We start from the raw sequence: 27430 nt of genomic DNA on the forward strand, positions 1-27430 counted from the left end.
TGGAGGCCAGTGTTGTGGGACATATATTGTACCATAATTGATTTTTCACATAAAAGCTGCTGTTCATTTTTTCCCCCCAGCATTAACATGCATGCTTTCCTCATGTAGGAGAATATATAAAAAACTGGAGGCCGAGATACTTCCTTTTGAAGACAGATGGCTCATTCATTGGATATAAAGAGAAGCCTCAAGATGTGGATTTACCTTATCCCCTCAACAACTTTTCAGTGGCAAGTAAGTTAATTATAGTTGTTGATTCACCTCCTATCTATTTACTTGTGTGACCTCACGTGTCAGATCCCTTATGATATATGAGAAGCCTATGAAAGAGTTCAGGTTTGTATTTAAGAGCAGGGAAACTCTCAGCTTTGATTATCGATAATACATGGCCTTCTCTAAGGCAATACAGTACAAGATTTTATGTAGTTAGAACCTAAATGTGGTAAATACAGTTCCCCAAATATGTACCTCAGGCCTTTCTTCATAAAATAAGATTGGAGACCTTTGAACTTGGTTGCTAGGGTGAACTTGGTTGTAAGATGTTGCGGTACCGAGTGCATTTCTGATCGGTTTCCTGGCATGATCTTAGCTCTTTTCGTTGATCATCTGATGAGAAACAAGTGATTTACTTTAGAAATTATTTTCTGGGGAGGTTTTATGTTTGAAGTTAAATTTTTCTTCCTTACAAGTATCTCAGAAAAATGTTTGTAATTAAGATTGACTTAGGGACTGTATATTTTCTTGAACACAGCACAAAATAAACTGAAAGATGGTTCTGCCTGTGATAATGGCAACAAATAACATTGCTGTGAAATGCCGGGCTCTTTAGGCTGATTGTATTACTGATTAATCAACGGAAGGGTTTTTCTGTGTTAACGCAGAAATAAAGCATTTAAAAAGTTACGTTAGGTTAAAATAAACTTGCATAAGAGCTAAAATCTGTGCCATTGAGATAAAATCTTCAGCTAGACACCATTCTTAATTTTGATTTTGGTTATGTGTTGTTTTCTGTTAGCTACATTTGGAAAAGGTAGGAGGTTAAGATGGAAGCAAAAAAAATAAAAATAAAAATATCAAATAGCAACAACAAAATATCCAAGATAACAAAAGTCCTTGAATGTCATAAAAGTCATTTTAAGATTATATGGAGCCCCAGCCTTTTTAATGGATAGTATCTTTTAATTTTTTTAAGAGTAAGATAAAGCAGTAAACCAAAGGGTTTGTGAAATCATTTGAGTGATAAGAATACTAACTTAAAAGACCCAAACATCTCTCTATTTATATAAATGGATTCTTATGTAGGGATTTCAGTTTTTAACAAGTGAGAACACTTAATGTGTATATATTGGTTAAGGAAATAATTTTTCCCCCACTGGAATACACATTAGATGTTTATGGCTTTCTCTGACTAGAAAATTACTTTTAAAATCCTGTTGTCAATTGAAGTAATATCTTGTATTTTGTGTTGACTTAAGAGCACATTTTCACTCTAAAGATCTTCTGAGCGAGCATTTGCTTTAAAATGATAAAAAAATTGGCTTTTAAAACCCTAACAGCATACATTATCTCCTCCATAAGGCCAGTACAGTTTCTTAGTTTCTCTATCTTACTAGCAAATGGTATTGGTTTGTCTGAAATGATTTATGAAAGTACAGAACTCCTGTATCTGCTGATCAAAATGCAGCATTTTTTGACCTTATGAAATTTCACACCCCAACAAGTTTTAAAGACATACTGTATGTCACAGTCTGCCAACATCTGCTCCAACACTTCCACTGGCAGAGGCGGAAATAAATACTGCACTCTGGGGGAGAGATCCTATTTAGTGACTGACAGTCAGCCTATCCACGAAGTAAGTATTAGTTGACATCTGTAATCTTTACTTCTATCATCAAGTAGTCGTAGGTAGTTGACAAACCAACAAGTGAAGTTATAGACCAGCTCCTTAGTGTTCAGAAGTGTATTAAGATGGGTCTTACACTAAATCAACTATTTAAGATAGATTATTCTTGAAGCTTGACTTCCTTGCAGTCTTAAGTGGACCCAAGGATGAGTTGTGAAATGGACGCTGGTTGAAGAAGTAGTTCAAATTCTAGCTTTGCCCCGAGGCACGAGTATGACCTCGGAGGGATCATTCTCTGAAGCTCTCAGCATAGAGGGAGAAACACATGGATGTCATGAGCCTGTAAGGCCTTTTTGTCTCCTACATGCTGAGATTCTGTGAGGGGAATTTTGAGCAGGCCTTCAAGAGTGAATAGGAGTTAAATAGTTAAAGCAGGGGAGAAGGATATTCCTTAGTGTTCCATAATGTTTTTATGAAACATTAAGAGAAGGAACAGTTGGAGCAAGGGAGGGATACTTGGTCAACAGTTTCCCTCTGTCCCTGGCCCCCTGGAGTATGTGAAAAAAGAGATGATTTTACCAGGTACTTGTAAGGTATGTTGGAAAATGTTACATATGCGTATATGTATATTCCATTGATGGCTACATGAGTCCCTTGTTTTTCCTGATAATTAAAAACCTTACTTCCAATTTAATATATGTGGGTTTTATTTGAATTTTACCAAAATAGGCTTTTTATCCGTCTGAAAAAGTGAAGAATGAGACCTGGCCGGGACTTCGAATCCCTCTCCCCAATCTTCACTAAATTTCACATTCCTTCCTTCCGGATTTAAAATTTCCAAAAAGTTAGTTTGTGCTTATATATTTCTATTTCTCAATCCATTGCCATCTGGCTTTCTTTCTTAGTCACTTGATTGAAACCACTTTCAGTAAGTTCTCCAGTGACCACTTAATTGCTAAGACCAGTAGACATTTCTCAGTTGTTCTTTTCCTGGATTGACATCTTGGGCTGCATTTCATGCCATCGATCACCACTTCTTTCTTGGGGTGACCTCTCCTGTTGTATTCTGGGATGCCTCTTCTGGTTTCCTTCCTTTGCCTGTTTCGTGGATTATGGTACATAACTGGGTTCTGGTCAAGGAAGCTTCTCATTTTGTCCCCGTTTCCTGGGTGGTCACATTCACTTTGAAGGTTTTAGTTACCACCTGTATGCAGTTTATTCTCCCACAAGATATATCTTCCGGGCAGACCTCTCTCCTGAGCCCTAGGCTACTATAGTCAACTCACTGCCGGATATTTCTGCCTAGGTATTTCTGGGACTCAACCTGTCCTAAGCTGAATTTAAGATAATCTTGTCAACTTCCCCTTGTATTCAGTATGTCAGTTCTTTTCTTTCTCTTTTCTTTTCTTTTCTTTTCTTTTCTTTTCTTTTCTTTTCTTTTCTTTTCTTTTCTTTTCTTTTCTTTTCTTCTTTTCTTTTCTTTTCTTTTCTTTTCTTTTCTTTTCTTTTCTTTTCTTTTCTTTTCTTTTCTTTTCTTTTCTTTGTTTCTTTCTTTCTTAATGTTTATTTGCCTTTGAGAGACAGAGACAGAGCAGGAGTGAGGGAGGGGCAGAGAGAGAGGGAAACACAGAATCCAAAGCAGGCTTCAGGCTCCCAGCTGTCAGCACAGAGCCTGACGTGGGGCTTGAACCCACAAACTGTGAGATCATGACCTGAGCCCAAGTCAGACGCTCAACTGACTGAGCCTCCCAGGTGCCACTCCTCAGTATGTCAGTTCTGTCTTGAGCAGAAACCTGAATCTATTCCATGCCGTTACCTCCGCCCCCCACTGCCTTCACGTCTTCACCCCATTCCCAGTCCATTTCTGTTTCTGCTGATTAGTGTTTGAACTGTAAATCAAACTATAATCACCCCAGAATAAGCTTGTTGTCTTCTATTGTAGATTCTTAACTAGATGCTCTGCCTGTAGATTCGACCGACCACTTACATTCTGACCTTCTCGTGACTGTCACAGGGACCATTCCCCAGTTAAGTCCTCACCGTACCATTCCACTGTGATGGCCCTGCCATTGCCTACTGGATGAAGTCCAGCTTCTTTAGTATATCATGTGGGGATCTCCTCAGTCTGACTTCTGCTTTCAACTCTCGCTTCCTGTGTCTTCTGGGTGGTCACATGTGGGCACAATGAAGCGTTTGTGATTTCCTGCATAAACTCCACAGCTCTTCCGCTCTGAGGCTTTGTTCATGCTGTTCCCCCTGACTGGAATGGCTTTGTGGCCTCTATTTGTCTGGATCATTTTTTTTCATACTTTAAGATTTAATTCACATTTAAATGCCCATCCTTAGTCCTACTAAATTACTCTTCCCTGCCTTTCATCAAGCTGGTCTCTTTTGTTGTTATCACAGTGGTTTTTGGTTGTTTGTTCATGTGTTACGTCTCCTCTGCTGATCTGCGAGTTATTTTACGGTAAAGAGCCTAGTGTTATTTATCTTCTATCTCCTAGTGCCTACCTATTAGGGCTTAATAATAACCATTTTTGAATGAATGAATGAAAACAAATAGTCCAGATTTCTCCAGTTTTAGATGGAAAAGGAGGCCTTTTGAAATTCAGTGATCTGTATAAAGTTACCTTACTAGGTAGTAGTAGCTAAGTGCCAAGGTTAGAACTCAAATTCATCTACTGTCATTTGCATTTTATTTCCCTCCCCTGTCCCCATTCTGTGCCGTTTTCCCTAGATTGAGAGCCTTGAGATATGATTTGGGGTCAGAGTTACGATATTTTAAATGGCTAGATAGCCTTTGGCATGCAGAATGTAAACTCTCCAAGCCCCTGAAACATGGATGAAAAGATCTGACCTCATCCTCCTTTGGGGGATCATATATGAACTCTATGCGAAGGTCCTCTCTAAATATCGTACTGTAGAAATGTAAGTAAAAATAACCATTGTTTTTTAAGCCAAGTGCCTCTCTCTAATCAGAATTATGATTTGGTCAGTTGCTAATTATAGATTGAGATTATTTTTGCGCAGGAAACATTACAATTTAGGAAATAATATAGGATATGTAAGACACAAGCATTGTCATAAAGCTGCGTTCACATGTACTTTGAGCACAGTAGCTGGTCTACCCAGTAGTCATGGTCTCAAATGTTTTGACAGTTACCAGCCCAACTGAAGAGTAAAACAGTTCTTCAATGGAGAGTTTGAACATTTGTCTGTGTGTCTTGGGGCTCAGCTGCCTTTTTATCTACTCCCTTTCACTCTCAGTGGTGGGAAGAGAGACGTGCCAACCTGTGTTCCAATAGCACCTCCCAGAAATCCAGCTTATTCCGTGTTGCAAATTCTGACCATATCGCTTTCCTCTCTGAAACCTTTCTTCAGTCAGCTTTTTAAAAAATAGGTCGATCTGCATTTCTTAGGCCAATTTTGAAATGAAATGTTTACTCATTAACCTATTTTTCTTCTTTTTATAAGAAAGTAAGGGGGCTTAAACCTACCAAAAAGACATCATTACCTCTGAATACGTAGTATAAAAGATACTTTAAATACATAGAAAAATGAGGCGATTTCTACTAATGTTTTCACTGTGGCTGTTCATGGGGATAGAGAAATTGCTAATTGATTCTCAGTCTTACATAACATATAATACAACCTAGAATAGCAACCCTATAAATCTAGGGTAACTCTATACCACATAAATATAGAAGAATTATAAGAGATCTGGCTAGTTCACTTTTAAAGGGTTTATTGATCATTAGAACCATACTAGATACTAAAAGGAGTATAAGATACAATGTTTGAATGTGGGAATTTGTCATTGACTGTGGAAGACATTCACAACACACTGCAGTGGGAGGAATGATGAGATTCGTCGCCAGAATGAATTTTATAGAAGTTGAGAGAATAGGTAAAGGTAAGCTAGGGTGACTAGGTAAGGATTTTAGCATGAGCTCTGGAGGATAGGTGATATGTAAGTTTTCGGAAGAAGGAGGACATTCACAGTGAGGTTAACAACATATGCACATGAAGTCCAGAATTAATGAGGAGCCTATTTTGTGAATAGCATAGGCGATATCACAGGTAGATAGAACATTCATGTTGGAGAAAAAACAAGATTAGATACTTTGTAATCAGATTGTGAAAGATCTTAAATACCAATTTGATGTTTTTAATGGAAACCAGCTGGGAACCGTCGGAGGCTTTTATGCATTAGGTGTCCAAATCAGTATCTGATGAAAAGAAGAACCTACCAGGTTACGGTAGAAAGGGGACATCTGTAAGCAAATGGCGCTCTTCCCTCCGTGAGCCAGTCGGTCAGCAAGATACCGTCTTGTTTCCGTACTCTGCAATCTCCCTGCTACCATCCTGGGGCAGCTCTTCATCAGGTTCTCCCTGGACTATTCTGATAAGTCTCCTAGTTGATCTCTTGCCTTCAAATATTCTCCTGTCTGGAGTATTTGGGAGCAATGCATAGGATAGATTAATCTTCGGAAAAAAACTTCCTTTCCAAGTATCACCTCCTTAGCTCAGAAAAATCTCACATTTTTCCATTTTTTGCAAGAGGAGCCTGAATGGCTATTTATTTATTTTTTGTATGTATCATGTATCAACAATCGAACACTTGCCCAAATCATACCTATGTTTCTACTCTGTGTATTTTCAATATTCACTTTGTCTTCTATTACTCTTTAATGTTCCACACTTTTCTTTTTGACGTATATTGCTACATTCTATTAGGTTGAATTACATATAAAGTTCTTAACCTCATTTTTGTTTTCAGTGATTTTTATTTACACTATTTTATGTACTTCATCATTTGAAGATTTGGTGCTTTTCTTCCCCTTGCCTGTGATCAGATTTTTAGGCAAACAAAGTTATGTCCTGTAATAGTGGCGTCTCACTATATATAATAGAGCCCTTACTTAAAATTTGATCATGTAGTGGATAAGTGCAACTGTAATCAGATTTTCTTCCTTTCTGTCATATTTTCCAGGGGGTACTGTAATCATTTATTTGCAAAGTTTAACCCATAAACTAAGTTTAGAACGGGGAAAGGAGAAAACCTTGTTAAAAATCACTTTAAAGGGAGATTGTTTGTAGATAATTACAAAGAATAATAATGCCATACTCAGTCACACATTCTCTTCCTGCCATTCAAATCACACCCTAAAATGATAAGAAAAAATTTCCACAGAATGTCTATTCTTCCCTTCTTTTTTTCGGCATTACACAACAAACGTACAAAAAGAAAAAGTATAATCCTGTTTTCATGGACATGACTATGGAGTTCAGGGTTTCAGATGCGGCTCCTAGGTGTGACAGCACCCCTCACCATCACGTCCTTTATGGACATAAATTTACATTGTGTGTCACATGAGTTTCCTATTAGATAGTCTTACTGTTTTAGTACTTCCTTCGTTAGAACGTTGTCAGTGACCTGCTCAGACATCTGTCACGAGTCTTCCCTCGTGACTTTTCTGAGCTCTCTGTCACCCCCTTTCCTGATTTACTTGAAGCTAATTTATAGTTGCAGTCTTTACTGCCATAGCCTCATTTATCGAAATGTAAGTTGGGGGGCGCTTATGGGGAACCCAGGGGAGTGATAAACTTCTAGAGCACAGTGACTGTGTATGCTCATGTAAAAATTTTCCTGCAACATTTGTGACAAGGTCTGTGTGCTGGAAGGTCATCTGTCTTGGTTCTGCTACTTTACTAGTGTGTGGCCTTGGGCAAATCACATAATTTCTCTGGTCTTCATCTTTGTCATCTTTTTTTTTTAAGTTTATTTATTTGTGTATTTATTTTGAGAGAGAGAGAGAGAGAAAGAGAGAGAGAGAGGGCACAAGCAGGGGAGGGGCAGAGAGAGGGGGAGAGAGAATCCCAAGCAGGCTCAGCACTGTCAGCACATGGCCTGACGCAGGGCTTGATCTCACCAACCATGAGGTCATGACCTGAGCCAAAACCAAGTCTGATACTTAACCGACTGAGCCACCCAGGTGCTTCCATCTTTGTCATCTTTAGACACGAAGGTTAATAATACCCACTTCTCAGGATTATGGTAAGGATTAAATGAGATGCTGTATGTGAACACGCTTTGTAAATTGTGAAAGGGTGTGCAAATAAAAGTCTCAATGTAACAGGAGATATGCGGTAATTTTGCTCGGTTGGGTTAAATGACAGCCATCCTTCCCTTTCCAGCTACATTACATTGGAATGGCAAGGAAGCTACTTGATTGGATTTTCTTTAAAGATCTTGGGGCGCCTGGGTGGCGCAGTCGGTTAAGCGTCCAACTTCAGCCAGGTCACGATCTCGCAGTCTGTGAGTTCGAGCCCCGCGTCAGGCTCTGCCTGGATCCTGCTTCCGATTCTGTGTCTCCCTCTCTCTCTGCCCCTCCCCCGTTCATGCTCTGTCTCTCTCTGTCCCAAAAATAAATAAAAGTTGAAAAAAAAAAAAATTAAAAAAATAAAAAATAAAAAAAAATAAAGATCATTAGAGGTTTTAGGTAGAAACTATTTGCAGTGCTGTCTTGCACTTGAAGACAGCTTCTATGGGTTGGTTGGGGGAAGAAATCCCAATTTCATTTAATGCCAAGGACTTTGATCTGTAACAGCTAGTCCTTGTAACTAAACATGAGCTGGACCCCCAAACCATGGCCATGGCCACCTCTGGCCAAGGAAGGAAGCATCACTACAGCTGCAAGGCCAGCCCCATTTCATTGGCCTCAGAGGAGTGGGGCACAGACCAGATTCTTCAAACCTTCACGCCTTTGGGAAGTCAAAGCTTCCACGGGTGGTTGGTCCATGTGACTATTGTTACCCCTTATTTTAGTCAGAAGTTGTTTTCACTTTTTAATAGAAGGAATAGAATCCTCACATATCTTTCTGACTATCCTGAGGGGATCCCTTGGTTACCATCCATTGGTGGAAAGTTTTTGATTAATTTGGTTCTTCCATTAGATGATTACTGTTTTATAAGGTGGAAGATGCATTGGGACTTGTTCTTAAGGGAAGGCAGGCAAGGAGTGATGAGTTTCCGTAGCTTATGTTAAATGATGTGAGGAGACCCCAACAGAGCCAGCCTTCCTTCTCTCCCTCCTCTCCTTCCTTTCTCCCTTCCTTCTTCCCTTCTCCCTCCCTCCTCCTCTCCTCTTCCCCTCCCTTCTCTCCTCCCTCCTCTTCTTCCTCCTTCCCTTCTTCCTCTCTCTTTGAGCTTCTCCTAAGGTCAACAGTTAACTACCATCTATCCAAAGATACTGACATAAAAGAACACCCTGCATGCAATTAGTTTCACTGAATTATTCTCAAACACTTTACCTCAGACTCTCTCCTTGACTCTCTTTCCTAGACACACTATCCAACCAACAGCCTCCCTCACTTAATTCTGTTTTTGAAATTTCCTACCTCGTGTGCCTATGATTTAAAGTAACACAATTTGGAAGCATAGGAGTTATCACAATTAATATTTAAGCATATTTTTAGGAAATCTAAGTTCTAATGGCTATTTAGAAAGTTTTTATTGAGGGTCTATTGTGTTCTCAACATTGTACCAGGTACTGAGGGAAAAAAGAAGGAAATAAGGAAGGAAACCAACCTTTCTTTGAGCGTTACTATGTGCCAGGCCCTTTCACATATGTTATCTCATTTAATCTTCACACCGCTCTGAGGTAAGTATTATGTTCTCTATTTTAAAGAGACTGAGGGAGGTTATGTGACTCGGTGAGCTCGCTTACCTGGCAAATGGCCGGGCCAGGATTTCAGCCCGTGCTTCACAGAATGACTCTGAAGCCTGTGCCTGTGTTCATTTCATAATCCATAGACCTGGGTTAGCCCTTGGCTTTGGAGAGTTTATCATCTAGTAGCAAAAATCTGCCACAAATCCTTGGAATTGGTATTTTGCGATGTTTCATTCAGTTCTGAAGTAAGTTTTACAATTAACACATTGAGTAAGAGTTTAGGAAAGGGAGGGTCGTTAAGGACTGGATCATGAAGACGAGCTTCTTGGAAATTGTGCTCGTTTGGAGAAAGAGTAAGATTTCAAAAGATGAAGTACATTCCAGGTAACGGGAATAGCATTAATTTGAAATGTTATTTCTGAGAAACTTCGGCTGAATCTCTTATTGTTGATTTAAATGAGTATGAAATCCTCAGATATGAATGAAAGCTCCAGATGGTATGTTATTTTTTTATCCCTGTATAGAGTGAAAAATATCAAAGGAGGAAGAAGGATAAATGATGGGAATAAATATGGCACTTGAAATCTGTAGCCGAATGCCGTGCTCATACCAGACACTTGTTTTCTCAGGGTCACAGTTAGGCACTCGCCCCCCTTAGCTGACCTGGTGTTGTACGTGCGGTTCTTGCAGTAACATCGCTGTTCCTCATCTCTCCTTGAAGAGTATAAAATAATTTTACTGATGCAAAGTAGTACTCCATTTTAAAATCCCATCTTAAAGGCAGTGTTTTTTCTTCAGCTAAAAAGGTTTCAAATGATAGCTTTTCACTTGGAAAAGGTACATTATCTCTCTATCTGTTTATTAAAAACAAGACCCTGACTTCTTAGATAAAGGAGAGGTAAGGTGGTGTGGAAAGGAGTGGGCGAGGGGCACTGGGTGGGAGGCTCTCCCCCTGCAGCCTGGGCATGAGAAGCAGCTGTGTGGGTTCAGCCACACACTTGTGTACTCTTTTGCACTAAGGTAATTATTAACAGGTCAATCCAGCTCAGTCTTCCAGGTAAAAATTTGCTGAATGTGTAATGCTGCCCAACATGAGCCAGCCTGTGTGCACTGTTGTTTTTTATCTTGTCACCGATCCCAGCATTGTCCTCCATGATGCCCTTCCATCTCTGAAGGGTCAGAATCATTCTTTCCACACACTCTTCTGACTATACTCATTTATGAGCTCGTTACATTTATAGATCACTTTTGGTTAAGTTAAATGTGGATACCTACCTGATTTATTTGTTTAATACTTATTTTTTAACTTAATTTTTTGTTTTCCAGAACGTAGATGTTTATGTGTAATTCATTTTTTTAATTGTCGACTAAAAGGGGTTATATGCCCATCGTATTTGCCTGTCATAGGAAATTAAGAGGGACTTGAGGAAGCAAGGAAAGAGAATTGACATTTTTTAAGAGCCTACTATGTACGACGTGCTTTATTTATGTGATCACATTATGTCACGACAGGAATGACATGAAATAAAAGTACCTAAAAATCCAAGCAAACTAGACACTGAAACCAAGATCTAGAGAGATTAAGAAACTTTCCCAGAGCCTCTAAGCAGATAGAAGGCAGAGGTCCGTCTGATATCTGGCTGGAGTGTGTTGAATCATACACAGGGCTCAAACGACAGCTCTCTTCAAGTAATGTTTAGTCAGCACCCACAGAAACTTCACCGTATGCCAGCTATTATACGCAGTGGGTTAATAGCAGATTCTCATTGTTCTAGAGAGATGTATTTTATGTCACAGCAGTTCTTACTTATTCTGTAGCAGGGGGACGAGCATGCAGGTGATAGCTAGGTGGCCGGTTATTTGATAGATTCCTATCAACACGACTGGTAATATCGACTGGTCCCGCCACCACCCAGGGATTCCAGAGTTTTGTCACATGTGGTGTCAGGGAGGTTACAATGAAGGATCCATACGATTCTTTCTTGTGATATTCAGTGGTGTGCCAGTCAGCAACATGGTAATTTCTCGAGACATTCAGTCTGCTGAGAAGTAGTAGTAGTAGTAATAATAATAATAATAATAACAACAACAACAACAACAACAACCACTTGTTGAGGACCTTTATGGGTATGTTAATCCCACTAACAGTTTTCCAGGATATATACTATTGCTTCGTGATAGCCAGGGAATGAGGCTCATGGAGTTTGCCAGTGATCATGTGAACTTTTAAACCCCCAACTTGCAGGTTTCAAGGGCAGTGATTTTTTGTGCACCATTGCTTAACTGAAACCTCTCCTGCTGCCCCGGGGTCTTGAGGTGAGAGGTTTTCTCATGTGGGTAGTTCAGAAAGTGTGGGCTTTCCATGCCTCTAGACTAGTTTATATGTCGGTATCAGGGGTCCGAGCTGGTGATTCTCAACTAGCGTGAGAAGATTTGTTTCAGAGCTCTGGGCTGCTTCTCTTTGTGGAAACTGAAGCTTAATGCAGAGGATTCACTGGTATGTGACCGTTTCAGCTTTGCTTTTCTAATTATGTCCGAGAGGTCATAGGAGAGACTGATTTTGAGAGGCATAATCATCTGGATATTTCATATGACTCACGATCGTTGCATTTTTAACAGATTGGACTTGAAGGACACGTGTTTTGTTGATCTCTCTGCCATTATAGTCTAAATCACTCCCTGTCTTTTCCCCCCATATCTTTATACTAATTTAAAAGCATTTATTTATTTATTTGAGTGAAGTTAACTGAGGCCCAAGGCCAGGGTGCAGGGAAGGACCTTTAAGCCTTGGAATTTAGGAACACTATGCAGGCATTCTTTTGGATTGGAAATAATACATAATCAAGCAGATGCTAATGAAAAATGAAATGCAGGGAGAGAGAAAAGAGACTAGGGTGGCTGTGTGAAAGTTTCATGGAGGAGAGTACATTGCCCCTTTATTACAATAATGTTGCTGCCCTATAATAAGGTCTTTCATTGCTGGTTCAGCTTTTTTCATTCATTTGTTTTGTGCTCTGCTTCCTGTTACTAATTGTCAGCACAATCGTCTTCCAACTATGAAGTCTCAGTGTCCTTTTGGACCAATTTGTCATTGTCTTTCTCCCTCACCCCCCAACCCATGCTCTCAGAATCTATTACTATGGTTGCATTTTTAGACATTTTTTATGTTTTAAAATGGCACTGCTTTTGAAACACGCCAGAATAGTTTATGATAATTGAATCATCCAACCAGCAACAGTTACTGCTTCCAAAAGCACACTGGTGAAGTTTAAAGTTTCTGTCTCTATAGGATATTCTTATAAAGTGATTAAAAATAAACATGCAATACTCTCTTTATAGCAGTATTTCATACACATTGTTCCTTTGAGCTTCACAATGGCCCTGGGGAAAGAGGACATTTCATTAAACTATATTCTTGACATAATTCACCAAATATTTGGAATTTCTGTGCCTATAGGAAGTTATATTTTTATTGTTTTCCTATCAGTGGCTCTTGATTCTTAGACTATTATAAGAAATCTTCAGGGTTGGCTGACATTGACAAGCCTAAACAAATTCCAATATCAGAATCCAGGCACATGTTACATGTTACATGTTATTTCCTGTACGGTTTTTAACTTTTTGGCCAATACATATTCCAAATGTGCTCTCCGCCTTGAACCAGTAATTTAATATTGACAGAAAGACATTTTTCAAATTTAATTTCTGTAAAGAACTTCTGAAACAGTATTATTCCTTGACAGTTCATCTGTCACCTAGAACTTTCCCTATCTTATGATCACGTGATAAAAGTTTATTGGTGTTTCTAAGTTTTGTATTCTCACAATAGATAGCAGTTATTTTTGGTGCATAAATACTAGACAAGAAGTTTGGTCAGTTTACTTTGGGGGAAAACAATTTCAGTACTCTCTGTAGGTCACCTATTTCTGTCGATTAATTGCAGAAAACTGGCAAGTGTAATATACAAAGTTTGTTATAAAGAAAGAAAACTTCACTTCCTCTCTTGTAAGTAGCTAACATTCCTAAAACAGTTCATGACATACCAAGAAGAGCCAAGAATTCAGAGCTAGAAAACATGGATTAGAGATTCAGCTTTACAACCTTAATGACTTGATGATTTTGAATTAGTGACTGAAAAACCAGACAGCTTCCATTTTCTTATTTGTGAAATGGAAATAATGAAAACCCTCTAAAACTTTACTGGGAAGATTAAAGGGAAATAATGCACGTAAAATCTTAATGTTACAGGAAAGCAGCTGATAATAGGCCAAAATAATGGCTTAGTACTTAATTATTTAAAAAGAATAAATTTTGGAGAAAGATGTAGTGGAAAGCAAAGTTTCCCTACTCAATTGGGAAAAGATAGAAGATGAGATTTTTTTATTCTGCTGGAGACAAATGAACTGATTATTCCAATGTACACTCTTCATTTATCTTGCAATGCACCACTTATACCCAATTTTGAAACATACTGTTTTTGTGCTATAGTAAAGACCCAGAGGCCTCTTTATGGTTATGACTGAAACCTTTTAAAGTCAGGATAGCTTATTTGGAGTCAGAATTCTGAATGGAAACCGAGACATCTCTGTCTTTCCTTAAAGTTATAAGAAGTTAGTGTTTTCCAGACCGGTCAGATTATAATAATGACTCTTTGGTTATCTTTACATATGGTTTCAATGAAATTAATAGGTTTGTTGGTTTATAATCTTCCAAAATTCATTTTTTTTGATAGTTCTCCGCTTTACTCTGAATGGATAGGCCTACCTTTTGATTGTTCTCCAAGGAAAAAATCCCTTTAACTATTCTATAAATCTACTGCTTTCTATAGGGAAAGGATACTAGCTTTTAATTGTTAGAGCCATGGCTGTGCAATCAAGAATTTGATTAGGCTTTAAATAGTTTTTTCAAACTGATGTCATCATTGAGATTTATTTATATGTATACATAGAGTAAACTGGACAAATGGATTTTGAAGAAATAAGTAAGATTGGTGGGGATCATAAAGGAAATTGTGCTTCTCAAGGCATGTGAACTTTAAAATATTGAGATTATCTTATAAGAAAAAGAGAACTAGTTGTGATAAACTCTGTTGCATCAGAAATATTTTCTATTTTAAAAAAATGCTTATTTATTTATTTTGAGAGAGAGAGAGAGCAGGGGAGGAGCAGAGATAGAGGGAGAGAGACCCCTGTCAGCACAAAGCCCGACGTGGGGCTCGAACTCACAAACTGTGAGATCAAGACCTGAGCTGAAACCAAGAGTTGGATGCTTAACTAACTGAGCCACCCAGGCACCCTGTATTCAGAAATGTTTTCTGAAGCTCTTTTTGTTTGTTTGAATTCAGGCTGTGACGAATCAAACAGAACTATTAGAAGTACCAGGTACCCTGAAGCTTACAGTATAGTTAAGGAGATACACTTGAAGCAGTCTGTAACTAACAGTATGTGATCAGTCCCAGCATGTGCAATGTAAATGTTAAGTTTAGAAGATCTTCCAGAGTAGAGAGTAAGAGCTGGAATCAGAGCTTTTCAGCGACTGGAATCTAGGTAGAAGGGAAGGAAAGTGGTTCACATGACAGAAGCAGTGTGAATTAAATCCTGAAATTAAGAATAATCTGGGAGCTTTTTAAAAAACAAAGCAGAAAGAGACCCATGAATACAGAGAACAAACTTATGGTTGCTGGAGGGGAGGGGGTGGGGAATGAACAGAGTGGATGAGGGGGAGTGGGAGGTGCAGGCTTCCAGTGGTAGAATGAATAAGTCACAGGAATAAAAGGTACAGCGTAGGGAATATAATCAATGGTATTGAAACGGCATTGTCAGGTGACAGACGGCAGCTATACTTGTGGTGAGCACAGCATAACATACACTTGTTGAATCACTGTGTTGTACACCTGAAAAAAAGAACCGGAGAATGTTTAAGGGACAATGAAGATACACATATATATCAGGAGAAAGTACTCCTTGTCGTTTTCAATCAGCTTTTAAATTTTTCACACTCCACAAGCGATACCATACAGTGTTTGTCTTTCTCTGGTTTATCTCACTTCGCATAATACCCTCAAATGTGATCCATTGTTATCCATGAAATTGCAGGGTATTTTTTTTAATATCACATTTTCATCATCCATTTGTCCATCATAGGGAAATTAGGTTGTTTCCATACGTTGGCTGCTGTAAATAATGCTGCAATGAACAGGAGGGAGATTTCCAGATCATATGGTAGTTCAGTTTTTACTCTTAGGAACCATCATAGAGTTTTTCATAATGGTTGCCACCAATTTCTCTTCCTACTAACAGTGTTGTATAAAGGTTCACTTTTCGTGCAAGCCCAGCAACATTTGTTATTTGTCTTTTTGATTCTAGTCTTTCAGACAGGTAGAAGGTGATGTCTCATTGTGGTTTTGGTTTGCATTCCCTGAACGATGAGTGACGTTGAACATCTTTTCATGTGTATTTTGGCTTTGTTTATTCAGCCCTTCTGCTTGGTTTGTAATCAGATTACTTGTTTTTGTTGTTGTTGTTTGTTTATTTGTTTTTTGGTGTTGAGTTGTGTAAGTTCTTTACATAGTTTGGATATTAACCCTTTATTGGATATGTCATATGCAAATATCTTCTCCCATTCAGAAGGTTGCCTTTTTGTTGTGTTGGTTTTCTTTGCTGTGCAGAAGCTTTTAATTTCGTTGTAGTCCCAGTAGTTTAATTTTGCTTTTGTCTCCCTGGCCTCAGAAGACATATCTGAGAATGTAGAAGAAAATGTTTCTATGGTTGATGTCAGAGAAATTCCTTTTTGTTTTCTTCTAGGAGTTTAATGGCTTCAGGTCCCACATTTAGGTCTTTAATCCATTTTGAGTTTGTGTGTATGGTGGAGTTTTGTTCTTCTGCATATTGCTGTCCAGTTTTCCCAACAATGTTGTTGAAGAGACTGCCTTTTCCCCATTGTATATTGTAGCATCCTTTGTTATAGATAAAATGATGAAATAAGTGTGGGTTTGTTTCTGGGCTGTCTGTCCTATTCCACTGATCCATGTGTCTGTTTTTGTGCCAGTACCATACTGTTTTGATTACTATAGCTTTGTATTATATCTTGAAATCTGGAGTTTTGATACCTCCAGTTTTTCTTTTTCAAGATTGCTTTGGATATTTGGATCCTTTGATTTTCATACAAATTTTAGGATTATTCTTTTCTAGTTCTGTGAAAATGGCTGTTGATATTTTGATAGGGATTGCATTGAATCTATAGATTGCTTTGGGTAGTATGGACACTTTAATGACATTTGTTTCTTTTTTCTTTAATTTTTAAAAATGTTTATTTTTGAGACAGAGAGAGACGGAGTGTGAGCAGGAGAAAGGCAGAGAGAGAGAGAGAGGGAGACACAGAATCTGAAACTAGCTCCAGGCTCTGAGGTGTCAGCACAAAGCCCGACGCGGGGCTCAAACCCACGAACTGTGAGATCATGACCTGAGCTGAAGTCGGACGCTTAACTGACTGAATCACCCAGACACCCCAACATTCATTCTTTCAATCCATGAGCATGGAATATTTTTTCGTTTATTTGTGCCGTGTTCAACTTCTTTCACCAATGTTTTATAGTTCTCAGAGTACAGGTCTCTAGCCTCCTTGGTTAGTTAAGTTTATTCCTAGATATTTTATTCTTTCTGATGCAATTATAAGTGTGATTTTTTTTCTTAATTTCTCTTTCTTCTGCTTCATTGTTAGTGTGTAGAAATGCAACAGATTTCTGTGTATTAATTTTGTATCCTGTGACTTTACTGAATTCAGTTCTGAATTCTAGTAGTTTTTTTTGGGTGGGGTATTCATTTTGTTTTTATTTATTTTTTTAATGTTTACTTAATTCTGAGAGAGAGAGAGACAGAGTGTGAGCAGGCAAGGAGAAGAGACAGAGGGAGACACAGAATCCGAAGCAGGCTCCAGGCTCTGAGCTGTCAGCACAGAGCCCGCCGCAGGGCTCGAACTCACGAGCTCTGAGGTCATGACCTGAGTGGAAGTCTGACGCTTAACCAACTGAGCTACCCAGGTGCCCCTTATTGTTTTTATAGTAAGGGATAAAATTTGAAAAGGATTTGGGCTTGCTTATGAGTGACCAATGGGGTTGAGCTTTGTCCTGCAGAGACTTGTGTATTTTTGAGAAGGAGAATCATCTATAGAATAAGAGTTTGAGGAAGACTGCTCAGGCCTATAGTCATACGTGGGACACCTTGGACAGGGAGAAGGGTGGGGGAAGGGAGACCATCTGGGAGGCCAGTTCAGGGATCCCGATTTTGGTAATGAGTGTCTGGTTGAGCAGTGAAAACAGACGTTTCTGAAAGAATTGTTAAGATGAATGTTGCTTAGCTATGGGTCAGAAGAGTCAAAGATGAGTGTGTTTATTGCGTGATTAGGAAAATGATACAGAAATAAGTTGAATAGAAACACTGTGTCGATGTGGTAATTTTCAGTGCGGACGATAAAAGAAAATATGAAACGCTTTTAGGTATGTTGAGAATGGGATGATAATAGGGCCTCAGAAAAGCGATGCCAGCTTTGCCATATGGAAGGTTCAGGTTTGAGAGTCTTCAGACATCAGGTGACATTTGAGGCAAAGCCACCAGAGAGCTCCCCCAGGATTATATCTGCAGCCCTCCCCAGGTCACTGAAGACCCCCCTGACCTCATTTCCTACCATTTCCTGAACTCCAGCCACACTGGACTCCTTGCTGTTGCTCAGACACATCTGTGGGCCCCTTCCCGCTGTGGGTCTGTGCACTTCCTGTGCCTTCGACCGGAAGCCTCCTCCCACAGACGGCTGCACCGGAGCCTCCTTTCCGCGAGAGGATTTTCCTACCCTTTCGTTCTAAAGTAGTACTGCCTGCCTGCCATTTTAACTCGTTGCCCTGCCTCATGTCTCTTCATAATACTTACAAGCAGTACTAGGTTAATAAATTCATTGTTTTACTTGGTTATAGCTTGACCACGCCTCCACTCAGTGGAGCAGAAGCTTTATGCCAAAATAGGGACTTTGTTTTGTTGGCCGCTCCACCCCCAGGGCCTAGCTTGGTGCCTGGCACACCGTGGGCACACGATAAATACTCATTTAGTGAATGAACTTACTAAGGACAAAATGATCACAAAAGCACAGTTGAACACAAAGGACGGAGCCTAAGGGAGCAGCTCCGTTCGGAGGAAGAGACCCTGAGAAAGAAGACCCCTGAGCCATCAGAGGGATGGAAGCAAAACCGGGAAAGTCAGTGTCCTGGGGGCGCGGGGGGAGGGGACTTGCAGGATGGGGGACAAGAACATCAGATACAGCAGAAAAATGGGACAAGAACAGGGAAGAGATACGAGGGACTTTAGGAGAGACGGTAACCGCAGCGTTACTGATGGTTAGGGAAAGGCGACCGACGAAGGCCAGTTCCATAGCTCCTGGTTTTGAGTAATGGGCTGTGAGGGCAGGGCGATCAGCACGCAGTGCGCACGCGTCTTGGTCTGGGTGCGTATTTATGGCTTAGGCCCCTTGGTGCGCATGGCGATGTGGTGGTGAGCGTGTCGGACTAGAAATACTGTCCCGTTGGCACAAATAGAGGCACGAGGCATTTACGTTGTAAATTAGAGTTGGTACGAAATAAACCGATTATTCCAGCAGTGATTCCTATAAACTTAAATGCCCAATGAAATATTCTGAAGTTTAAATTGTATTAGGTGAGTCTAATTAACCAGAAGAGCCTTTATTTTAGATAGTCTCATGTATATTTTATATTTTAAAAATAATTTCCTTTTCCATAGTCAGCCATTTAAGCCTTTGGGGGTTTTTGTTTTGTTTTGTTTTTTGTTTTGGATACAATACTTTGAGGAAAGGATCTAATACTATTTTGGAGGGGGTTTCCGTTTTCGACTTTTGATGATGGGAAATTTCAGATGTACAGATAAAATAGAATAGCTTAATAAATTCTCTTCTACCTGTTACCTAGACTTAACAGTTACTGTTTTATCAGACTTACATTATCATTTTGTTAAAATATTTCATGTAAACTCAGGTATTATGACATTTATCCCTGAATTCTATGTAAACAATAAGGAATTTTCCCACATAGTTACAGTATCACCGTCTACCTTTATTAGGTGGATTTTATTAATTTAGAAATTTTATTAACTTAGAGCTCTTTAATAATATCTAAGAAGAAATTCATATTCGGGTTTTTTTCCAGTTGTCACCTAAAATAGCTTTAACAGCTGGCTTGTTTAACAGAATACATTAAGGCTCTGCTGGTCTAGAAGAGTTCTGGGTTCTATATGACCCCCACTTTGGTTCTGCATTCACTGAGCAGAGAGACGAGGCTGTGCGACCTGTGGAGAGTCCCTTCTTCTGGAATATTCTCTGGTAATTGCTTGTCAAAGTGTCATTAACTTGTCACATGACAAAATTTGTCATCTGTTCTCTCATTACATGTATTCACATGAGACCTGCTGTGTTTAGGCACAGTACTAGGTAATGAAATAGTATGGGCCTTGCTCTTAGAGAACTTGGAATCCAATATACGTTCTCGTTAGATTCTTTTACAATTTTATTATTAGATCCTAGTTTCATCATACCTCAAATAGAAATTAGTTTTTCTTATTTAGTTGATCCAAAACTGGTACTTATGATTATTTTTCAGATTTGAACACTGTACCCAAGAACAGGCTATGTTAAAATGGTTAGATGTTATCCTGTTTACATCTAAATAATCCACTTGTTTGTTTTGTGGCATATTATCATAATCTGCCCACTGTGATAACTGAGTATGATGGGTTTCTGTGCCATTGTTAAATAGGATGATGTAGGGGTGCCTGGGTGGCTCAGTCGGTTAAGCTCTGACTCTTGATTAAGGCTGCCATCATGATCTCATGGTTCGTGAGATCAAGTCCCATATCAGGCTCTGTACTGACAGCGCAGGACCTGCTTGGGATTCTCTCTCCTTTCTCTGCCCCTCCCTTGTTCACACTTGCGTGGTCTCTCTCAAAATAAATAAATAAGCTTTAAGAAATTAGGATGGTATAGACCTTCATTTACTGAAATGAAAAATTTGCAACATATTAAATGAGCAGAGCACCTACATAATATGTCTTACGTGTTGTGGTCTCATTTTTATTTTTTAAAAATGCTTAGAAAAGTTCTGAAGGAATGTACATTAAAACCTTAACAGTGGTTATACTTGTGTGGTAGGATGCTGGTTAATTTTCTTTTCATTTTACCTATATCTGTTTATAAAGATTCTTTTTGGTATGTATTTTTTTGATTTGGCGTGTTACAATCCTCTAATTGGCTTCCAGGTTTACAAAGTGATTACAGCTTCAAATATACTTGGGTGTCTGTGGTTCAGAACATGTAAACATAAGCAGAACACTTGAAATTTAGCTTACAGTTTAACTTGCTCAGGTGAATTTAACTAGGATACCTAATTTAAGTACCAGTGTAACAAATGCTTTGCTGAAATGTATGATGGGTTATGATATAATAAAAGTTAGCTGCCTGGCATTTTATACGAGAACACTTGCTTTTTACTAGTGCGTTAAATAGCTCCAGAAATCATAGCTAATCATTTGGTTAATAGCTTTTTAGAATCGCTATTCAAAGCTTCTGCTTTTGATTTTAGAATTTTCACGTGGCCTACCTTGATTTGGGAACTTTTCCATAATTAAAAGGAAAATATTCTTCTGAAGAGGTATTAGTTAATCTAATTATCAACCACCATTCCCTTTAAGAATAAGAGTGTCCTTTAAGAATGAGAGTTTTCAGGGGCGCCTGGGTGGCGCAGTCGGTTAAGCGTCCGACTTCAGCCAGGTCACGATCTCACGGTCCGGGAGTTCGAGCCCCGCGTCGGGCTCTGGGCTGATAGCTCAGAGCCTGGAGCCTGTTTCCGATTCTGTGTCTCCCTCTCTCTCTGCCCCTCCCCCGTTCATGCTCTGTCTCTCTCTGTCCCAAAAATAAATAAACGTTGGAAAAAAAAAAAATTAAAAAAAAAAAAAAAGAATGAGAGTTTTCAGACATGAACCATATTCTGAAAACTCCTGTATTTCTCTTCATTTTACAGGGAGCTGTAGGATGTGTTCATGATTCCATATTTTGGTTAACATAAAAGAACCAAAGGCTCACTTGTTTGTTTAAACATGGTAATTGACAGTGTCAACGGTTTTGTATTCAGATTCAGCTCTTTGACTACATCTTTGTGCAGCAGTAAACCCGATACGGAGATAGAGTGCCCTCTTCCCTTGTACTGACCCGAGTACCACTGAATATCTTGAGCCAGCTTTTGGTAACTGCTTCTCTCTTTTACTGTCTCAATCTCTTTTACTGTATCATTTTGAAGTAGGATTCATTTGTAGAGTATTTCATATTGAAACATATAAAATATAGGTTTGTTTCTGTAAAAACAGAAAGTAGTAAAAACTACGTGTTCATAATAACATTTTTGTTCAGCTAGGCTTCAGAAGGTCCTGATTGAAACCTTTAAGCCATTAGTGAAGTACTACTTTACAATTACATGTGTTGTAATTGGATGTTGAACGATTAATAACAGAGTTTGGTGTGTGCTATAGGTTGTAGAGAGTTTCTTACTCATTATTGTTACTATACTATGCCCAGAGTCTTACATAGTGGCTGGCCCAGAATTGGTATAGGTCGTTGAGGCCATGAATATTTAGCATGTTTAGTCCAAATAGCCAAGTTGTGCATAACTATTTAGGTCATTATGTTATTGTTTTAGTATTTTTCCAAAACCATCCTGTATGTAAATACAAATAGTTTGTTCGTCTCTAAGAAGTTCCTTTCCAGTGGTCTGCTAGAGAATGGTAATTAATCACTTGTTTATCACTTTTGTAAATTATGTTAATTGATAATCACTTATAATCCCATATGTAATATTTTAAGTAGGTTGTTAAATTATAGCATTGAGAAGTTTTTAAAAGTATATCCCTTAAACTTCACTTAGGTATAGTGTTGAAAATATGCTTCCTTTAAAGTCTTTCTTTAATTCCTGAACCTGGGGGCTTGGAGGTGTGCTTTGCAGGGGATCACAGCACTGCTGGTGTGAGAGAGGCTAGATTTGAGTCTGACACTCTGATTTAAATTTTTTTTTAAGTTTTTATTTATTTTTGAGAGAGAGACAGACAGACAGACACAGCAGAAGCAGACTCCAGGCTCTGAGCTGTCAGCACAGAACCTGACGCAGGGTTCAAACCCATAAACTGTGAGATCATGACCTGAGCTGAAGTCAGATGCTTAACCACCTAAGCCACCCAGACACCTCTGACACTCTGATTTTAAAGTCTGCTGTCTTGGGGCGCCTGGGTGGCTCGGTCGGTTAAGCGTCCGACTTCGGCTCAGGTCATGATCTCACCGTCCGTGAGTTCGAGCCCCGCGTCGGGCTCTGTGCTGACAGCTCAGAGCCCGGAGCCTGTTTCAGATTCTGTGTCTCCCTCTCTCTCTGCCCCTCCCCTGTTCATGCTCTGTCTCTCTCTGTCTCAAAAATAAATAAACGTTAAAAAAAATTAAAAAAAAAAAATCTCTTTAAAGTCTGCTGTCTTAGTCATCTTAACATCACCACAGGAGTGACCTTAAGTAAACTAAAGTGTAGGTGAACTTGGATTGGGCATTCTTACTTCCCTTATCTGTCCTTCCTATTTCTGCTTCATACAGTCCATAGAGTTCACCCTTGAGTATTTCTGTCAGGCCTGCCCATCTTGTGTCTGTCCTCTATTCATTACTTTAAAAGTCACTCAGTCACTTGTTCAGTCATGAGGTATGTCCTGTGTCCCCTTATGTGCTATTGCGTCCTAGGTGTTATGGGGAAGGTTTGCACATAATTCCTAACTTCTAAGTAATTTCTCTACTAGGGCGTCACTTGAACTGTATAAAAACTGACTGGAAACTTAATAAGAGTTTTGTGAAGTAGGAAATGGGAAGAACAGTGGTCTTCACAGAGAATCAGGTTGGGTCTGTGCTTTATAGGTATAAATGTATAGTATATAGTATTTATAATATTTGTAGTGCAGTATTTTAGAACTTTCGGATTTAAACAAAATATAAATTGACATTCTGTATTTGGTGCTTTTAACATTCATATTTCAAAAAGTATGTGACATCGCTGTACAGTATTTAACTGTGGAACAGATTTTACGATCTGTCGATTCTACCACCTTTTCATTATTTTGCACACCACCAGGTTCTCGCTTTTCTCCTTACCCATTTTGAATTCACCAGTTGATTACCTAAATCAGGGTGCCGTGACTCCTCTCTTTTGCTTCTTGCTTTGCCAAACTTACTTGGTTAAATTACAGCTTTGCTGAAATCCAGTCCTCTGTGTGCCCCAGCCACACCCATGTAGCTGAATAAATACATCTGGGGGAAACACGCAACCATGTGAATTCTTGATTGTGAAATTCCAACGGGCCCCTGATGCTGTCCCGCTGTCGTGTTACAGTTCCCTAGTCTGTTCGCTCTTCTATTCTCCTAGAGGGCTCTTACGTACCTTATCTCTTCTCAGAGCCCCAGTGCATCCTCTTCCAACCTGAATCTCTTTTTATACATTTTTTAAATGTTTATTTATTTTTGAGCAAGAGAGAGAGAGAGAGAGAGCTTGAGCAGGGGAGGAGCAGAGATAGAGGGAGACACAGAATCCAAAGCAGGCTCCAGGCTCCGAGCTGTCAGCACAGAGCCCAACGCGGGGCCGGAACCCATGAGCTGTGAGATCATGACCTGAGCTGAAGTCGGATGCTTAACTGACTGAACCACCCAGGCGACCCTCTTCCAACCTGATTCTTAAAAAAAAATTTTTTTTAAGGTTTATTCATTTCTCAGAGACAGAGAGACAGAGCGTGAGCAGGGGAGGGGCAGAGAGAGAGAGGGAGACACAGAATCTGAAACAGGCTCCTGGCTCTGAGCTGTCAGCACAGAGCCTGATGCAGGGCTTGAACTCATGGACTGCGGAATCATGACCTGAGCCGAAGTTGGATGCTTAACCGACTGAGCCACCCAGGCACCCCTCAACCTGATTCTTAAAGATGGCTTTATATCCCAATTCACTGGGGGAAAAAAAATAGAAGTAATATGAAAATCCTTTCTACTAGCTCCTACTTGCACGTATACCCTTGATTGCTTTGGGGCTCTTAGTGTCTTGTTCTCTCACTAAATGGTCTATACTCCTGACTAGAGCCAGCCCTCTGCTTGTCTAGCAAATCCTCTCTTCTTATCTGTATAAGGAAGTTGCTCCAGAAATTTACTCCTCTTATATCATCAAAACTACCTTCTTCTTAGATACTACTATCAGAATTCATCCAACTTGGACAATATTTGGTAAGTGTCTGCTTTGGGGAAAAATAGTGTTTAGGCACAGATGGGCACAGTTCTAGGTGCTAAGAATCTTATCAGTGCAGCTTACATTCTTGTTGGAGAGATAGACAATAAGCAAAAAAAGATACTAAGCCATTTCATATGTTTGAGGGTGATAACGTATGTGAAATAAAAAAGTAGAGCAGGTAAGAGGGGTTGGGGAGGCCCGGGTCAAGGGTGCAGATCACAGAATTTCAGCAGCATGGTCGCATGTGGGTGAGATCTGATCTGAGACTTGGTCGGCCGTGGGCTGTGTGAGGGGATAGCATGCCAGGCAGAGAGCACATCTAGACACAAGGCTAGTAGAGAGGGTGTAGCGCCTATCTGAGGAAGTGCACCCAAGCCAGGGTGGCCTGGAAGGGAATACTGACTAGGTTGGGAGGTCAGAAACTTAAGCTGGGTGGGTGGGAGGCCCAGATCATGTAGGACCCTTGTTGATCATTTCAAGGCCTTTGTCTTCTATTCTTAGTGAATCAGAAGCATTGCAGAATGTATTCTTGCAGGCGATCATGTTAAGATCTCTGGCCGCTCATGTTGAGAGCCGACTACAGTGAGGGACAGAGAGAGCTACTCTTGAGTTCTGGGCGTGTTCACATGAGAGATAATGATGGGTTGTTCCCAGACAGTGGGAGAGGAGAGAAATGATCCTAGATACATTTGGAAAGCAGAGCCAACAGGCTTTCCAGGATGAGATATGAGAAGAGAGGAGGAGTTAAGGGTGGTGCCAGGGCTTTTGACCTGAGCACTTAAGGGGATGGAGGTGCCGTCATCTGAGATGGAGAGAGCTAGAGTGGAGGGTGGCGGAGGGGGGAGGGGCAAAGGTAGGAGCAATCAGCTCACTTTTGGATGAGTTCAGATGTCTTTTTTTTTTTTTTAAGTTTTTATTTAAATTCCGGTTAGTGAAATACCAGTTTCAGGTGTACAAAGCAGGGATTCACCCGTGCTCATCGTGACAGTTGCCAAGTTCTGATGTCTTTTAGAATACAGTTTCTAGCCTTCAGTAATGGATCTAGCCCTTCCACATTTCTGAGTAGGAAGAGCTGGTTTTATGGCACCTGGGAGGTGTAGGCATTTGGCAGTGAGAGTCTGAAGTAGGACTGCATTGCTGGAAAAGTCATGTCCTGGCAAATACTACCAGTATCAAAGAGGAGCACCCCATGATTTGAGTCTGGATGGTGGAAAAATTAGGAAAGCCAGGAGGAGGAACAGAATCAGGGGAAAAGATAGTAGGTGTTAGGTGTCATACCAGTAATTCAGCCAGGTAGATCGACCCACTGTATAGCTAGTCATGGGTATCACGAAATACAGATCCAAGATGGAAAGAAGTGTGGAGTTTTAGATCGGTAAACCAAGAGATGATGGCTGAAACTGTGAAATCTTATTAGACACGAGAAGAAACTAAGTGGAGACCCTTCGGTGAATGATCTTTTTAGGTCAAAGAGTCAACAAGGAACTGGTCCAATGTGCTCAATGACTTGAGTCCTATAAAGACAGAGACGGAGGTCGATAGTTGCTACTGATGGAGGGACCGCAGAACAGATAAACACTGAGAAAACACAGTTGACTTTGTCAGCTGCAGGGAAATTGTTTCTTTCAAAAGAGCAGTGTCAGTAAAACAACCCTACCCTACTCTGTCTTGTTGGCCACTACCGTGTATCCTTAAAGTCCTGCTCAGTATATACACCTGATAATGATAACTGACATGTATTGACAACTTACTATGTGTTACATGCTAGTCTCAGCATCCTACTGATTTATTATTAATCCTCACACCAGTTTTATGATGTAGTTACTTGTTTCCCCTTTGATACTTGCAGACCAGAAAGGTTAATTAACTTGTCCCAGGTTACATAGTTAATGGTAGGAAAAGAAATTGAATCCAAGAATACAGGTGTTAGAATCCACACTTTCAGCCACTACAAAATGCTCCTCCTCTTCTTTGAAATCTTCTGAGCTATTCCCTGACTTAATTTATCACTTTTGATGAACTGGCTCTGTGGGCTGTGCTTACTAAGATTTTTAAGTGGTGTATACTGTAGAAAAGCTTATAATCTAGGGGGATAAGGATACCTTTTTAAATGATAAATAATAATAAAGATAGTCTATACTGAGTGAAAAATGAGGGATATGATAATAAGTAATGAGAATATGGAGAGGTGAATGTTTGGTTTAGGACCAGGTTGATATAAAAGGCTTCCTGCAAAGAGTGGGATTGGATCTGGACCTTTCAACTGTAAGTGATTGCAATATGGGGAGGGGTGAAATCAGTGACCAGCGCCCCAGGTAGTAAGAACTGCTGGAACAAAAGGTACAGATACAGGACAGAGCAAGATGTGTTTGGGGAAAGTAAGTAGTCCAGTTTGGCTGGTTAATAGAGCATGTGGCCAGAATGGATGATGGAATGGAAATACTGAGGTCAGATTGTGAACAACCCTGAATGGAGGGCCCTGGAAAGCTGAGAGGTTGCATAGAGTAGAACTCTCTAGTTCTCAAATCTTTACTTCCTGGTTTAAATGTAAGTATATTCAAAGAGACATTTTATGTCATT

General features: G+C 39.7%; 1 protein-coding gene across 8 annotated transcripts in view; it reads left to right on the forward strand.

Annotated features, from left to right (window-relative positions):
• AKT3 (AKT serine/threonine kinase 3) overlaps positions 1-27430 on the forward strand; it is a 306832-nt gene that overhangs the window by 134864 nt on the left and 144538 nt on the right. For 4 of the 8 annotated variants that reach the window (XM_023247426.2, XM_045049318.1, XM_045049319.1 and 1 more), the window contains exon 3: positions 109-234. The exons of 1 other annotated variant lie outside the window; for it this stretch is intronic. In XM_023247426.2, coding sequence (XP_023103194.1) covers positions 109-234 — 126 coding nt within the window. Of the gene's footprint in view, positions 1-108; positions 235-9484; positions 9508-18553; positions 18760-19743; positions 19894-27430 lie in introns of those variants that run through there. 3 more of the 8 variants (XM_045049320.1, XM_045049321.1, XM_011290838.4) reach the window with 3 other exon arrangements.

The sequence above is a fragment of the Felis catus genome, chromosome F1 (assembly GCF_018350175.1).
Source record: "Felis catus isolate Fca126 chromosome F1, F.catus_Fca126_mat1.0, whole genome shotgun sequence".
NCBI classification, from domain to species: domain Eukaryota; kingdom Metazoa; phylum Chordata; class Mammalia; order Carnivora; family Felidae; genus Felis; species Felis catus.